The sequence below is a fragment of the Macaca thibetana genome, chromosome 14, assembly GCF_024542745.1.
Source record: "Macaca thibetana thibetana isolate TM-01 chromosome 14, ASM2454274v1, whole genome shotgun sequence".
NCBI classification, from domain to species: Eukaryota; Metazoa; Chordata; class Mammalia; order Primates; family Cercopithecidae; genus Macaca; species Macaca thibetana.
In genome coordinates, this window is record NC_065591.1 from 100,385,233 (window position 1) to 100,402,893 (window position 17,661).

General features: G+C 39.8%; 1 protein-coding gene across 6 annotated transcripts in view; it reads right to left on the reverse strand.

Annotated features, from left to right (window-relative positions):
• Positions 1-4,123: 4,123 nt before the first annotated feature.
• EXPH5 (exophilin 5) overlaps positions 4,124-17,661 on the reverse strand; it is an 89,666-nt gene continuing 76,128 nt past the window's right edge. For 3 of the 6 annotated variants that reach the window (XM_050758678.1, XM_050758681.1, XM_050758682.1), the window contains 2 exons: positions 17,127-17,265; positions 4,124-13,682 (listed from right to left, as the gene is read on the reverse strand). In XM_050758678.1, coding sequence (XP_050614635.1) covers positions 8,281-13,682; positions 17,127-17,265 — 5,541 coding nt within the window. In that variant the 3' untranslated portion in view covers positions 4,124-8,280. The remainder of the gene's footprint in view (positions 13,683-17,126; positions 17,266-17,661) is intronic. The other 3 variants (XM_050758679.1, XM_050758683.1, XM_050758680.1) reach the window with 2 other exon arrangements.

Here is a 17,661-nt window from a genome sequence, read left to right on the forward strand (position 1 = left end):
GTTCATTGGCTCCTCGTTTGGAAACTGACTCATGCTGAACTAATCCCCTTTCCCTGAGAGTTTAAAATCAAGGTTAGGAGATTTTTAATATACTGACTGCTCTCCAACAGAAGCATTATAACCTTTGCTACTTTTTTCCCTCGTATTCTGAAAACAGAAGAGAAATACAGAAAGCTTTCTGGATTATGTGTGGTGCACTAGAGTCTGGTACAGTTCATGAGCAGCGTCTCTGTTTCTGGTTTCTGAGACATCCTTGCATCTTTATAATAAATTCCTCTTTCACTTTAGAAATTGTGTGATTTTCTTCCTTTAATTTTTATTTATTCATTTATTGTATTTTGACAGACTGTCGCTCTGTCACGCAGGCTGGAGTACAATGGTGCGATCTCGGCTCATTGAACTTCTGTCTCCCAGGTTCAAGCGATTCTCCTGCCTCAGCCTCCTGAGTAGCTGGGCCTACAGGTGCAAGCCACCAAGCCTGGCTAATTTTTGTGGAAATTGTCTAATTTTCAATGTCACTAATGAATAAAAAAACTTACATAGGGTTAGACAAGATTAGATCCCATAAAATGCACAAAACTTTAACAATATCAACAATATTTATTCAACACACACTTTATATTATGACTTTATGTCATGCATTATGCAAGGTGCTAGGGATATAAACTCAGTCCCTGCCCTTCCATGTATTACAGTCTATAGGGTACATTTTAGATGGTGAGACAATTGGTTTAAATATTAACTTCCATCCAGAACCAATTTCCTTCAAAACATTCCACCTTGAAACAGTCAATTGTGCCCAGATTCTTAGGGTTGAATAAGAACATTGATTCTTCCACAGTCAACATATGGCCTGAAGGGAGGGGATGTCAGTTTCCAGAGCAAAGAAAAAGGATCTACTGGGCAATCATATTAGTACTACCACATCTCTCCAAAACATTTCTAGAATGGAATTGTAATTGTAATTGTAATTCCCAGACCGGAAAGATGACATAATCTAGAAAGGATGATTGGGGAAAAGAACATGGGCCTAGAGGGAAACTTAGTGCTAGCATTTATATTATTAAAACTTTTTTTTATTTTATATATTATTTTTATTATTTTATATTATTAAAATTTAATATTATTAAAATATAATATTATATTATTATTATTATTAATTTAATATAAATTAAAATTTATATTATTAAAATGTTTTGTAGAATCGAGTATGATCATCAATTTTTTTTTTTTTTTTTTTTTTTGAGACAGAGTCTCACCCTGTAACCCAGGCTAGAGTGCAGTGGCACAATCTCAGCTCACTGCAACCTCCGCCTCCTGGGTTTAACGCCTTCTGAGTTCAAGCAATTCTCCTGCCTCAGCCTCTCCCGAGTAGCTGGGACTATAAGCGTGTGCCATGATGCCACGTAATTTTTTATTTTTAGTAGAGATGGGTTTTCACCATGTTGGCTAGGCTGGTCTCGAACTCCTGACCTCAAGTGATCCACCTGCCTTGGGCTTCCAAAATGCTGGGATTATGGGCATGAGCCTCTGTGCCTAGCCGATGATCACTTTTTTTAAGAAAGAAAAGTAATTTATTAAATACTCTCCTGTACAGAAATCCTTTAAAAACTTATGCTTAGTTTTCAATCTGTATAACCCCGATAAATCATTGCACTTAAGTACATGAATAATAACTATTCTCATTTATTTATATACTCTATATATATTCATATATGTGTGTATATTTACAGTTTCTTCTTTGGAGGAAAGAAACTTCTCTCTCTTTTCTCCTGTTCTTGAACGTCCTCTCCCCCAACACCTGTCTACAAAACAACCAATGTTAATAACCAGTGTGTCCCTCCATGTGTACACACGCATATGCAGGTTTCTTGGTAAATGCTTTACAAACATGGAATTTTACTTTTCTCCCTCAACAGTACCTCATGGAAATTCTTCTAAGTCAACTTAGTGACATTGAAAATTAGACAGTTTCTAAAGTCAGAGAGGAATTTTCAATGGTTTTACAATATTACATATGTAAGTGTTCTACGTCAGTCATTTCTCAATCAGGTATTAACTTTGTTTCCAGGTTTTGCCACAACAAACCTTGTAGCAATAAAAATCCTACATGCAAGTCTATACATACTGGTGTTTTTATTTCTATAGGAGCAATTTCTGGACCAAATGAAGGTGGTGATTCAGGACATTGGCCCACTCGATGTCCTGATTCGGCGTCTTCCTGGTCATAACAGAGACAGCAGCTCCCTTGGCAGGTCCAATTCTGTGGCATGGATTTTAGAATTGGTCCTGGAATTTCCGCTCAAAATCTATCTCCTTATCTCTATTAATGAGTTTGTGAGCAAAATTTACAATTTAATAGAACTTTTCCTTTTCTTTCTTGCTTTTTTTTTTTTTTTTTTGAGATGGAGTCTCACTCTGTCATCCAGGCTGGAGTGCAGTGGCGTGATCTCTGCTCACTGCAGCCTCTGCCTCCTGGTTTCAAGCCATTCTCGTACCTCAACTTCCCCAGTAGCTGGGACTACAGGTACCCACTACCACACCTGGTTAATTTTTGTATTTTTAGTAGAGATGGGGTTTTGCCGTGTTGGCCAGTCCCTGGTCTTGAACTCCTAACCTCGAGTGATCTGCCTGCGTTGGCCTCTGAAAGTGCTGGGATTACAGGCATGAGCCACTGCGCCCAGCCTCCAATAGATGTTTTTCTATTTGAACCAGCTAGAGAGGATTCTATTGTCTATCACTAAAAGTCCTAGCTGATCCAGTGTATTTTAAATTTTAATAAAAGACAGCAAAAATTTTTTGAATAAAATGCTGTCCATATTCAAGATGATGACACCCTCCTGTCCCTGATAGAAAAAGGGTTTTGGGTTGCTTTTCCAGAAAAGGTAAAAGATTAGTACAAATTTATTAATTTGCTCGGGAGGAATTCACATTGCATGACTTATATCAACTAGAGAGACCTGCTTATCTTTCATCAGTGCTACTGGACAGTGGATGACCCAACTCCACGTAGCTCCCTCTTCCTGAGACAGAGTCTTGTTCTGTTGCCTAGGCTGGAGTGCAGCCACGCGATCTTGGCTCACTGCAACCTCCGCCATACAGGTTCAAGTGATTCTCCTGCCTCGGCCTCTGAGTAGCTGGGACTACAGGTGCATGCCACCATGCCCGGCTAATTTTTGTATTTTAGTAGAGGCGGGGTTTCACCATGTTGGCCAGGCTAGGCTGGTCTCAAACTCCTGAGCTCAGGTGATTTACCCACCTCGGTCTCCCAAAGTGCTGGGATTACAGGTGTGAGCCATAACACCCGGCCCCTCTTCCTTTATAAATGTGAGAATCTCCAGAAAGAAACCTCAGACTTTCTTCATTCCTCTCCCATTATGCAACAAGGCACATTGATTTCCTGCTGTTGGTTGTTACTTTTTGGGTACAAATAAGAAAGAAGCAAGCCACTGTTTTTTAAAAACTACCTATATGGCAGATCTCATTCAATAGCCATAAGAAAGACTGGTTTGAAAACATGCCTCCCTCAAGCCCCCCACCTTTTATATTTTTCCTGAAACTTTCACACTTAAAAATAATCATTTGGGCCAGGTGGGGTGGCTCATGCCTGTAATCCCAGCACTTTGGGAGGCCAAGGTGGGTGGATCACAAGGTCAGGAGTTCAAGACCAGCCTGACCAACATGGTGAAACCCCATCTCTACTAAAAATCCAAAAATTAGCTGGGAATGGTGGTGCATGTCTGTAATCTCAGCTACTCAGGAAGTTTAGGCAGGAGAATTGCTCGAACTCGGAGGCGGAGGTTGCAGTGAGCCAAAATCAGGCCACTGCACTGATTTTGCCTTGTTGCATAATAGGAGAGGGGGCCGGGTGTTATGGCTCACACCTGTAATCCCAGCACTTTGGAAGACCGAGGTGGGTAAATCACCTGAGCTCAGGAGTTTGAGACCAGCCTAGCCTGGCCAACATGGTGAAACCCCGCCTCTACTAAAATACAAAAATTAGCCGGGCATGGTGGCATGCACCACATCCAGCCTGGGTGACAGAGCGAGACTCCATCTCGGGAAAAAAAAAAAAATTAATACTCATTTGAGGATGTGAATAAAAACCAAATCAAATAGTGCATCTGTTTAAATCATTTATTTCAATACAGGCATTGTTTCAAATTTGCACCTTGTCTTGTAACACATTTCATACCCAGAGAACAGGTCTGAGAACAAGTACATAATAGGATTATTTGACAAAGTTTTAACAAAAGTGCTTGCAGCTTATTTGTTTCAGATATACAGAATCACCAGTCACAAAGAGCCACTAAGTGGCAATACATTCACAAACTTGCCTGGGAAGTAAAATATTTTACATATTTACACTGTACATTTAAATGGGATATTCTGAAGCATTATTATTATCAATAAACTCTTAGCAAGAAGTTCTCTTAAACCCTCTGGCACTTAACAAAGAATATTAATTTTATGGAGCTATGAGTTTTCCAGTTTGATTCCCATCTTTGCCATAACCTAAGTGGATTTTTACCCCCTCCAGTACACATATTTACCTCCTATACAAAGTAGCTTTTATTAGCTTATCACCAACCAAACCTTTGTTAGTAGCAATTGGAATTTTGTTGGCATCAATGTATTTACAATGTAAGAGTAAATTATTTAGAGGGGAGTCTCTAGGAATTTTGTTGGCATCAATCTATTTACAATGTAAGAGTAAATTATTTAGAGGGGAGTCTCTAAAAATTAAAATAACCTAATTAAACCCTATTTTAAATGGACTTTACAGTATAAAATTTATGGTTATAGAAATCTAGTATATAAATAAGTTTATAATTTATAAGGTACTTATTAGGATTGATTCCCCCATGATTTACTCCATTTACATGAATGTATCTTTTAACAATGATTATATCTTTCAGAAAACAAGTTATGAATATAAAAATGACTATTATAAGTTACCATAGCTATACCAAAAATGAACATTAAAATGCAGCGACTTATATGTTAAAATACATAGAAATTTGCTATACTTCTTTAACGAAGTGCTTTATAAAAGCATAAAATTATAAAAGGTGCTATTTTCATGAATTTTGTGTTTTTCTGATACTTGAGCCAGACCAACATGCAAACGTTACAAATAGTGCAACTGAACACTGGCCATCAATTACCTTTAAATTTAAATAGTAGATTCCAGTGCAGTCTGGGCCCCAAAGCAGTTTCACCCTTACCTAACTAACCTAACTCTTAATATAGCCTAAACTCACTGAAAAATAAGCTAACTTCATTTCACCTTTTGTAGCATACACGTAGACTCAGAGTATATACTGAAATATAATTTGAAAGCTGATCATTAAAAAAATCAAGAAACTCAATATTAAAATACTAACTCTGAGTATCTTAAAATTGCATAGAAAATGTAGGTCATGGTTTATAAACATTTTATTTACATAATCAGATAAATAGGCTGGGCAAGGTGGCTCATGCCTGTAATCCCAGCAGCTTGGGAGGCTGAGTCGGGCAGATCACCTGAGGTCAGGAGTTTGAAACCAGCCCGGCCAACATGGCGAAACCCTGTCTCTACTAAAAATGCAAAAATTAGCCAGGCGCGATGGTGGGCGCCTGTAATCCCAGCTACTCGGGAGGCTGAGGCAGGAGAATCACTTGAACCCAGGAGGTGGAGGTTGCAGTGAGCCGAGATCGTACCATTGCACCCCAGCCTGCGTGACAGAATGAGACTCCATTTCAAAGAAAATAATAATAATAATCAGATAAATAGAAAAAGAGGAAAGGCAGAATTTACAAACATATATTAAACAAGAAATAAAGTGTTATTTATTCTTTGCCATACAAATTTGCATTGAAAAGTTCACAATATTTGATTTTTGAGCTTTTTGAGCTCAGGATTGGTCAGACCTTGAAGTTTAAAATAGTTGACAGATTTAGGGAATAGCTTTCATGTCAGTTACCTCATGCTCATGAGCTTTGAGTTGCATGGGAACCATGTAAACTAACCCAGGCTTTTCGTGTCTAGGTAAGGGAATGGTTAGAAGGATAATAATAATATAGTTCTTTCTTAAATCTCTATCAGTTCCAGATCTCTATACACTTCACCAACACCTATCATTATTCTTAGTTTATAACGAAGAAACGGACTAGGTATAAAAAATGGAAAATTAGATTAGGTCACGAAGCAAATATAAACCAAACAAGATAAAATCCATTCATGTTGACTATCATAGTATTGAGATCCAGGAATGCATGCTCTCTGTAGTTAAAGCAGATTATCTTCACTGCCATCTATTGGTCTTTATCCTGAATTAGAAGAAAAATTCCCCAAGGTTCTGCGTGGCAACTAAAGAGTTAGGAAAGTCAAAATATCAGTGGGTATCATAAGTGGTTTACTCTAGATAAATTATTGAGAGAATCATAGTGACAGGCCCTTAGGAGCCCTGCCTTAGAATTTCCCAAGGGTTTGGTAAATGATCCTGCAGTGAAGACTGAATTCCAGGGTATCAGATCTGACTTGATGGCATTTGAGGGACTTGGCCAAGGTTCCCACTTGATATTTGGGACTAAAATGTCCCACCTGAAAAGAAGTGGTCTACCTTGCAATTAAAGAAAATGTGGGCCAGGCACGGTGGCTCATGGCCATAATCCCAGCACTCTGGGAGGCCGAGGTGGGCAGATCACCCGAGGTCAGGATTTGAGACCAGCCTGGTCAACACGGTGAAACTCCATCTCTACTAAAAATACCAAAAAAAAAAAAAAAAAAATTAGCCAGGTGTGGTGGCAGGTGCCTGTAGTCCCAGCTACTCAGGAGGCTGAAGCAGGATAATTGCTTGAACTTGGGAGGAGGAGGTTGCAGTGAGCTGAGATTATACCATTGCACTCTAGCCTGAGCAACAAGAACAAGATTCCATCTCAAAAAATAAACAAACAAACAAAAAAACCAAACCTGGGCATGGTGGTTCACATCTCTAATCCTAGCACTTTGGGAGGCTGAGGCAGGCAGATTGCCTGAGCTCAGGAGTTCGAGACCAGCCTGGGCAACACGGTGAAACCCCATCTCTACTAAAATACAAAAATATTAGCTGGGCGTGGTGGCATGCGCCTGGGTGTGCCTGTGATCCCAGCTACCCAGGAGGCTGAGGCAGGAGAATCGCTTGAACCCAGGAGGCGGAGGTTGCAGTGAGCCGAGATCATGCCACTGCACTCCAGCCTGGGTAACAGAGCAAGTCTCCATTTCCAAAAAACAAAAACAAAACAAAACAAAACAAAACAAGAACAGCAACAAAAGAAAATGTGAAAATGGATAGTTCTGAGGAAATGGAAAAAGCCAGTTGCTGAGAGAGCTGCAGTAAAGACAAGTCGGTCCCATGAAGGGATGCCTGTTTCCTCTCTCTGCTCCTCAGCTATGTTCTCTTCATATGCAGAAATTCTGTGACCAGGCAACTCTCTGTATGGCCAGGTTGCCTGGCCTAAGTCCTTGGCTTGACTAAAAGCCCTTAATAATCCAGCCAGTGCCCCACAGTTTCAGAGGAATTTCTAGAAGTGCTAACCTTCTATTGGCTTACTAGGGTAGGGATTCAGGTCTTCATCTATAACCTCAACATATGCTTTGACCATGTGCCTCCCAGGCTCCACTACGGATATAACAGGATGTATTTAGAAAATTCCTTTATCTTTTTTTTTTTCCTTTTTGCAGTTTCTCAGGTTAAAAAAAAAAATTCCTTTATCTTTGTTTGAAAGAGAAGATCATCACCTTAAACTTCATAAATGTTCATGAGTCAAACAGGATGATAATATTTACCCCACTGTTATCATCCCTACCTTTTATTTAATGTCATGAGTATAGGGTGTGGACTGGAAGAAGCCATACAGAGTTTCACAGTTCTGCGGGGTAATTAGTAAGTTTTGTATGTGTGCCTGGGATATTAGGGTTGTAAATCACAATTAAAGATGAAAAATGTTAGGAGGGAAGTAAAGCAGAAAGCCCAAATCAGACAGTGAATTAGGGATTAAGTGGGAGTGGTAGAAAGGCAGGCTAAGAACATTTACAGAGAGAGAAAATAGCAGAGACTATCCCAAAACAAGAATTCATTGTTCTAACATTCAGGAAGTATCTATATAGGGTGTGGAGGAAAAAAAGGAGATGTGGGACATTTCAGAGCAGACACTGCCCAGACTAGATCTTTTATCCTCCCATGCACATGCACACATACACCTCAGTTCCATTATACGCTTTTGGTGAAAAAGGTAAAGCATTTTAATGAAAAAGCCTCACAGTTCTGACTCTTTGTCATTTTCATCCAGGTAGTATTCATCATCTGTGGTTGTGTCTGTGTCACAATCTGAGTCCACTGGGTCATCCTCATAGATATTAAGCGGTTCACTTGGAGATAAGCCATCTTCTGGCATCTGACTACTGGGAGAATTTGAGCTTAACGACTCTGAGGGGTTGGGAGGGTTCCTCAAATCATCTTTTAGGAAGCCAGGGTTCTTAAGAAAACTTGGTTTCCATAATCTTCCTTGTGTAAGTGACCTCTTTACATTCTCTAAGAAAGCTAATTGTTGTTCTTTCCCAAAGATCCCATAGTCGATAGGTCTGTATATAGATGTTGCAGACCTGGGACCTGTTTTTGTACCGCTGCGATAAGCCCAACTTTCATTTCCATCGTAGGAGGGGAGTTCAGAAAAAGATCTGAATCTTCGACTGTACCCATTGTTGACAGAGAATTCATTTCCAAGTGTCAGTCGACTCAGGGCATTGTCAATAGACGTGCTTTCAGAAAAATGGCGCTCTCTGACTTTTGGAGGATGACTTTTTCGTAGTAGATCGCCATGCACATTAATGCTTTTTAAACTCTTTGAACGATAGAGGTGTGGCTCAGGTTCCCACTCCAGAGATGAAGCACTCCTTTGTTGCCGCAGCAAACTGGCCAGTGGGATGCTTACTCTAGATTTCTGTGCAGGCTCCAGTGGAAAAGGAGGGCTCAGCCTCCTCTGATCGTCAGAGAATTCTGCTTCCCTGAGGCTGGTGAATGTGATGGGGGATGGGGCTCCTGATTCTCTTTCTAAATTCTCAGCTACTGTGACATCTTTAGAAATCTCATGCTTTGATGGTGATTCTGAGACATTTTTAAACTCGTTCTGATGTCGTTGTGAAATGCTGTTAGACTTCTGGTTGCTGATGTGTGTAGAGGGTTCTCTGTTGGGTAGTACAGTAATGGGGATAGGGTTCTCGGATTTCTTCACATGCTTTCCATCCTCACTCAACCTGCTTTCGCCTATGGACTCTGCAGATTTTGGAGTAGGCTCAGGGAACAGTGGGTTGCACTCCACTGTGCCAAGAGATAAATGGTCAAAGCCAGATCTGCTTCCACTTTGGGGGAAGATAGTAGCTACATGTCTTCTGGGGCTTACATCTTTAGCTGGGAATTTTCTGTTTGCTTTAGACATGACTGCCAATCTGTGTTTAACTGAAGATCTATTTTCCCCCTTTACTAGGTCATCAGAGTTGGTTTTATTTTTATTGTTTCCTTCAGGAAGTGAAGGTTGATCCCAAGCTGATTTCTGCATTTCATCTTCAGCCTTCCTGCTCTCTGTCATATTTGCCTCCTGACTTCTTTGAGGTAATTCTCTGGGTTCAGACTGCAGACTCTCTAAATTTAGTTCATCTGACTGAGTCTCCTCACCAAGCTGTAGTTTATGCAATGCTGGAGTAAGAGCAAAGACTTGACTCTCTGAGTGAGAAAGTGTTTTATTAGTCATTTTTTGGCAGTTGGTTCCGATGTCCCCTCTGCCTTCCCTAGGCTGTGATCCACTGGAGCCATCACCTACAGTTGTGGATGTGTGATCTTTCTGAGGACACTTCCCACTTCCAGTAAAAGGAATGGCTCTACCACTCCCTGTACACTCCCAAGAATTTCTTCTGGCTTGGGAATTTCCAATATTAACTTCTGAAAGAGCTGGAAGACTAGAGGGACCACTGTTACTTGAATTAATGGATTGTTGACAATTTTCAGATTTTTCTTCGGAAACATTTTTTCTCTGAGGCATCAATAAAGTATGCAGGGTTTCACTTTGCAGTTTTTTACCTTTTTCTTTCTTGTTTTCTGAATCACCTAGAGGTGCTTTAGCTAAATTATCTGAAAAAATCTCTCTGGCTTTAGATTCCTCTTCAGGAAGAGAAACAGCTGCCTCAACAGAAGCCATTTCCTGTAATGTAGGCACTAGGGGCCCCCTATTTGATAATCGGAAGGCAGTCATATTTTCAGAGGTGAGCGTCTGATCAGAGTTGACTGACATCTTTAGATTTTCACATGACGGTGTTCCTGACTGCTCTCGTGTAAAATAATTCTGTTCGTCTTTTTCTAAAGCATTAGGAAATGTTTCAGTCTCCACTTGAGGTGATTCTGTAAGTGAATTAGTATTTTGTGCATACTGTTGAAGGAGGTTACAGAATTTTTTGCTGGGTTTCCTCGGTAGAGTATAATATATTGAGACCACTTCCAGACATTTTACATTGTCGTCATCACCAGAAACAGAAAATGTACTAGTTGTCTTAACTTTATGTAATGTTTTCCCATGTTCTTTTCCTGACAAGTCTGAACAAAAAGGTAAAGGGTCTTCATTTGAAAGGGCAAGTACACTTCTCCTGGAGGCAGCCATTTTACCCTCTTTCTCAGTGCATTCTTGGGAGTTTTCCTTTCGGTGGTGTTGTTTGGTTAAAGAACAATCTCTAACAGATGAGTCACTTTCCACAGGGCTAATGATTCTCTCCCAAGCCCTTGGCATTAGCTCAGAAGCATCCGTGCCTGAGGTCAATGGCTTTTTTCTTTCTTCTCTTCCAGTTGAGGCATGTGGCTCCCCTGAGGGAGACGACGTAGCCCTGTTAATGAGGAATGGAAGGGGTCCTTTTCTAATGGAAGTAGATCCACTGCTTTTTACATTTGTCATTCTCTCTGTGGCTTCAGGTGCTTCCAGGGCTGCGTCTGAAATGACTTTGGAACATTCATTTGCTGACTCAGGAGAACTGGGACTAAATTTGTTTAATGTATGGTTCCCCATTGCATCTTCCACATTATTTTTGATTTGGAAGGGAGGTGGCCCATTCCTCAGTGAAGCAGCCATTATTTTACTTCCTGACTGCCTGCCATGTACGAGAAAACTGCTTGATTTTCTTGGCAAGGTACAATAAATTGTGTCAAGCTCAGAAACTTTGGAATTGCTTTGATTTGCTTCAATGAGGCTCCTGTGATCACTGGTGGGTACTGATATACTTTCTGTTTTGCTTAACTTTTCAATACAGGATATATGATGCCTTATTTTTCCTTTTCCTCTTTCATTCCTAAAAGGAGAGTGTGAATGGCATTTGACATCAACCACTTCATCATGTGTAGGCACATGACTATCATTTCTCTCTTGGTTTTCTGAGTGGCTTAAAATAAACTGATTCTTTTGGTTCTTCCCAGCATTGTCTTTTTCTTCTCTTTCTCCTAGCGATGGATCTTTGTCTGAAGGACTTCTCCTGGAGAACACTGTAGTAGATGGAACCACAGGAGCATCAAGGGAAGAATTATTTGATGGTGAGGAATCTGGTAGTGCAGCTGATGACAGATCTAAAGAATCACACAAGGTCTTGTGGCCAGCAGTCAACTTGCCGCAGTTGGTAGAATGAATTGTGGCACATTGTTCTCCCTCAGTATCTAAAATAACAGGCTTTTCTGGAGACTGTGCATTTTGAATATCAGTTGGTGAAGAGCTCCAGTGGTTGGTTGTAATAATGCTTGAAATATCTTCATTACTTACAGTTAATTCCTGGTGACAACCTTGGTCTGTCCTGGGGAAAGATGGTGGTGTTCTGTGTTCCTGAATGAAAGGAAGGGAAGCTGTTGAGCCAAGTTTTCTGTTCTCAGTAAACCTCTTATCTTGTTTAATGTCATTGGATTTATCTTTGTGTGGTGTATACATTTTGGAGGTATCTTTCCTGGAAAAGACTCTGGGTGACTTTTTTGAACTTATTGTGGTAGATGCACTAAAACCAAATCTGTTGCTCTTGGCTGAGTCCTGGGAGAAAGGATTTTGAAAATCAGGTAAAGAGTTTGAGATCCCTCTCTGTGAAACAGGTTGGGGTACTTCACCTACCTTGTTTGTCTGGTCCATCTTGCTTAGCTGTTTGTCTTCTTCTGAAATAGATTCATTTAAGTCTTTCTCATTATTCACTTCTGTGACCAAGATAATGGGCTGGCTTTTGGCAAGAGGCAGAGAGTCAATTGAATTGCTGTTGGTCACAGTGACTTCTGTATGGCTTCTCATTGGATGAGAGGCAGGCTTATTAGGAATAATTTTCTGCAAAGTGACTGTGGGATTCTGCAAGTTGGGACTCTGAGGATTCCTTCTATCATCAGAAGTCTGGGGAAAGGAAGTTTTGAATGAGGATGCTAGAGGCTGAGCAATTCCAAATGAGGAAGCTTCTTTGTTTATATGTACTTCTACGGGAGAACTGTCCTGTTGGCTTACCAACTCACCGGATTTGACGTGATAGCTTGAACCAGTCATGGAGCAAACATTTGGTGTGCCAAAATGAGAAGTCAATTTGGTCTCATTACCATGTGATACCGCCATGCTCTCCAGTGTGGATGTCTGAAAATCAAACTGCCAGGGATGTGGCTCTTCTTGGACTCTGGAAACATCTGTTCCATAACCAGAAGAAAATGATTCCCAGTGTTCAGAAGAAACACTATGGCCATGAATGGCTGATGCACTATTTGCTTCCATGGAAATCATTTCAAAGTCTCTGTCAGAAGAACTGAATGATTTCCTGCTTTGATGAAAGTCAGACCAGAAAGAATGTCCTTTCTGTTGGCTCCAAAAAGGACTTTGTCCAAATCTCCTCTGTTCTCCGCTTCGTCCAAAGGTATTGCTGAAGAAAGACCTGGCAAATGGGTTGCTTTGATGGTAGAATGGCATATTCTCTGAGTTCTCAAAAGTGTCAGGACTCATTGCATTCTCCATGGGAACATTTAAACTAACACGTTGGTAAACATTCTGTGAATGGTACGATTCATATCTCCTATTCTCCTGAAAACCCCTGGGATACACATACTTGTCAGCAGGATCAATTTCCATTGGTGATGGTGCCCTCAGGAACTCTTCCTGGTTCTCCCTATCTCTAGAGGAATCCGATCTGTTCCATATGATGGATGATAAAGGAGTTCTCTTTGGACTCTGCTGGTGCCTTGGTGGTATAAACCCACTCTTGTTCTGAGCTGTGGCTGGAAAATGTAAGCTTCTTGCTGTGAAATGCCCTGTGGCTGGTAAGGCCGACCGTTGTCTGCTGTCAAAACACAGCGAAGTACTTCCAAAAGTATTCTTTTGCACATAATCTTCTTTAAAGACTCTGGGCTCCCTTGTCCTGTACATATCATAAATTGTCCTTGTCCTAGGAGAAAAGGTTTTATAACCTTCCCTAGGAGTTCCTGGTCTTAGGATGTCATAGATAGACATATTGGAAGTTTCATTATAGTGTTTTTTGTGCCTTTCTGTGATATTACCATGTCTGCTACCACTGGAATAAAAGTGACTGAACTGTGTCCTTGATCCATAGTTGAGGGGTGTTCTGGTATTCACTGAGCTTGCAGACTGTTCCTGAGCCAATTTGCTATCCAAGTCATCTAAAACTGAAAAGAGAATGTGAATCAACTTTTTTGTATATGTTTTTACAGTGTAATAATAATTTGAGTTATTGAAGGCTCCTTTTCAAGAAACATAATCATTTATAATTTTATTTTTTATCATATTATCATAAATGTTATAACATGAATTTTGATTATATTTTTAAGATAGTCTGACTTTTACAAGACTATAGTGAAAATTTATTTCCTGTTTTTTCAAATCACTTTTTTTCAAAGTGAACTTTCCATAACGCCCTAAGGAAATAGAACTATATTCTTGTAACAATGAATTTTAATCATGGTTTTTTTTAGTGCATCTAAAGAGTACTGAGTTTTTCTAAGATATGGGCTAGTAATAAAAGGGAACTAATAATGCAGACATTGAATAACTAGACAATTGTTAGTGTTGTTAAGCCTTGTCTTTTCATTTCTTTCATGTCACTAGGTTGCTACAATATTTCCAGCTGTGTATACCTCCTGGGATCATAATAGAAACGAGCCTCTGTAAGTAGCATATGATTTCTAGGTTGTACTGTAAAACAGTATTACCACCAAAAGCTTAGCACCTAATTTATGAACATACTTAGGTGGATGGGGGATTCGAGCAATATATATAATTAAAAGTGCCAGATAATATTATTAAATGATATACCAATGGTAGATTTTTTTTTCTGGAAAAATTAATACCTGTTAACACTCCTATAAAACAGCACTTTCTGCGTGTCAGGCAGAGTCCTAAACACTTAATATATTAACTCATTAAATCCTCACACCACCTTAGAAGGTTGGTCCTATTACTATTATTATTCTATAATGAGGAAACGGAAGCAAGAAGAGATTAAGCAAATTCTTAAGATCACACAGCGCTGGGATTTGAACCCAGACCGTCTGTTTCCTGAGTCCATGCATAAGACCACTGTGCAATGCAACCTCTGTGTCCATGCATACGACCACTGTGCAATGCAACCTCTGTGCCATAAAAGCTCACTTTTTAGCCGGGCACAGTGGCTGACGTCTGTAATCCCAGCCCTTTGGGAGGCCAAAGCGGGCAGATCACGAGGTCAGGAGATCGAGACCATCCTGGCTAACACGGTAAAACCCCGTCTCTACTAAAAATACAAAAAATTAGCCGGGTGTGGTGGCAGGCGCCTGTAGTCCCAGCTACTTGGGAGGCTGAGAATTCTCCTGCTGAGGCAGGAGAATGGTGTGAACCTGGGAGGCAGAGCTTGCAGTGAACCGAGATGGTGCCACTGCACTCTAGCCTGGGCGACAGAGCGAGACTCTGTCTCAAAAAAAAAAAAAAAAAATAACCCAGGAAAAAAACCCTCACTTTCTTTATGAACCATACAGATGATTTTACTGTGAGATGAGCTCATAGTTTTACAAAGACGTGAAGCTGCTGTTGTCAAATAATGATTACTTTTCTCTCAGGAGCAAAGTTGGGGGTGATGTCAAAGTCAGTGCCCAGGGGCCTCCTTATGATAACTGAAGACCTAGACCAAGCCCAGACCCAGGGCTCTTGCTCTCTAGGACCACAGCCTCTGTGATCTCAGACAAGCCTGTGTTACCTTTTGGTGACACAGTTGGCTTTTCTTTGAATTGTATCAATTTAATTGTACTTGACATGTTTTCCTCAATAAAAACCCATTAGACTTTGAATAGAATCATAATCTTTTGAGGTTTGTAGACTCTCTAAGACCTACTCTATAATAGATATAGTTTAGTATATTCATGTTCAATAAATATGAAGAAATTACAAATTTTATTTCAACTGTATAATGACAGGAAATGTAAGTGTCTGAGAACACATAGGTGAAATGTACATACAACATGCCAATTATGTTAGGGCAGATGCCAAAGGGATTTAAAAAAATCTGTTCTGGATTTTTCCCTATCCTATTTTATTTGCAAGTTGGTGTTATTAAGTTTGTACAACCAAAAGAAAAACTGATCTTGAACGTTAAGGTTATGTAATTAAGGAATTCTTTAGGGAATAAATCTGTCAATGTTTTAGTGAAAAATATTTATTTTTCCCTAGGACCTGAAATAATTTGTTCCCTATAGCCACAATAAAATAAGCAATGCTGAGGTATAAGGTGGGGCAAACAAAACAAAACAAAACAAAACAAAACAAAACTGCATAATGAATAAAAATCTATCTTTAAAACAAATTATAATGAAAATCTCTTTGATGTCCATTCTCCCTTTCAAGCTGTTTATGTTTTTCTTTCCCCTTAAAGTCTTGGCTGACTACAAGAGCAGAATGTATTTACAACAGAAAATACAGAAAAGTATAACAATATAGGTAAATCACCAGGAATTCTACCTAGAGGTAACCACTCTTAACATTCCCATGACAGGATTTTAAATTAAAGCCACTTAGAATCCCAGATTAACAATGCTATTTACTCACCACTCCTGACATCAGAACAATTCCTGTTCTGCTTCTCTACATTATTTTCAGAAAGGCCACATTATTATTACTTTTTTCATTCCATAAACAGTAGCTCTCCTCTTCCAAAACAACCTTCTTTTGGAACAAAGATTTTCGTCTGTTCTCTGCCAGGATGCATCTGACTGAAGAAAGCCCCTATGTTGACTGTCCAGCTGACTGTCTTCCCGACTGCTGTACCACACGATAGGGGCCAGGCGATGGTACTGCCTTTGCAAACTAAATGTAATTCCTCAAGGTGAAGCTGGTGGCGAGTTCAGAGTTAACTTTTCAAATGGTCAGGCTTATACAGAATAACCTTTGTAAAAGTGAACTATGATCAGATAGTGATAAGGTACACGTGCATTTGGAATGCCACTGCTTTTGGAACCTGTTTCAGTTTTTATCATCATACAAGGTTAATTGTCTAATGAATTAGATTTTATCACAGTGTATTTCGGTCCTAATCTGGAACAATAAAAGTCTATTAAACAGCAAACTTTGTAGATGTATTTCCTAAAGACATATTTCCTTTTTACCTGAGGTTAATTTTTTTTTTCCAAGATGGAGTTTTGCTCTCTCACCCAGGCTGGAATGCAGTGGCACGATCTCAGCTCACTGCAACTTCTGCCTCCCAGGTTCAAGCAATTCTCCTACCTCAGCCTCCCGAGTAGCTGAGATTACAGTGCATGCCACCATGCCTAGCTAATTTTTGTATTATTTTCAGTAGAGATGGGGTCTCGAACTCCTGACCCCTGTGGTTAAATATTAAACATTATTACTACTCCATATATTTATCAGTCCTTGATTTGAGAATATTTGCTCAGATTATATTTAATCATAAGTTCTTAATACTTGTGTTAATAACATGTCAGCATCCTCTTCAAATAAGCTAAACAGGAGGACATAAAAATTAAAGTACAGCGTTTGATATGTTTTGAGTAGTTTAATACAAACTAGTTATTGTTTACTTCCTTTAGTACCAGTAGTTGCAAAGGCCATTTAATGCATGAACTTACCTTGGAAAAACTCATTCTCCAGCAGTGAAGCATCCCACGGCGGAGGCATGCCACTCTCCTCCCTCATGACTGCTGGCTTTGGGACAAATGCACTGTCAACTAGTTGATTTTCCAGAGGTGAACTGTATATTTTTGTCTGCTAATTTTAAAGTAGAGAACACAATATTATTTCTGAGCCTTCACCAGTCAAAATACTCACACGCTCCCACAAAACTGTCCCAAGCTTAAAAATATTAGTCTAAGGACTACAAATCCATTTTTCTAATATTTATTTCTCAATTTACAATGTGTTGTTTTTGCCATTTGTAACTGACCTGCAACTTCTCTATACCTACATTAATTCTTTCAATGATGAGACTTCAGGCAAGGTACTGAGCCTCTCTCTGCCAAAGTTTCCTACAAACTTGACACAGCACTGTCAGAGGCGTTTGAATCAGGGCAACTCCATTTCGAATAGGGGCTGGGTAAAATAAGGCTGAGACCTACTGGGCTGCATTCCCAGCCGGTTAAGGCATTCTAAGTCACAGGATGAGAC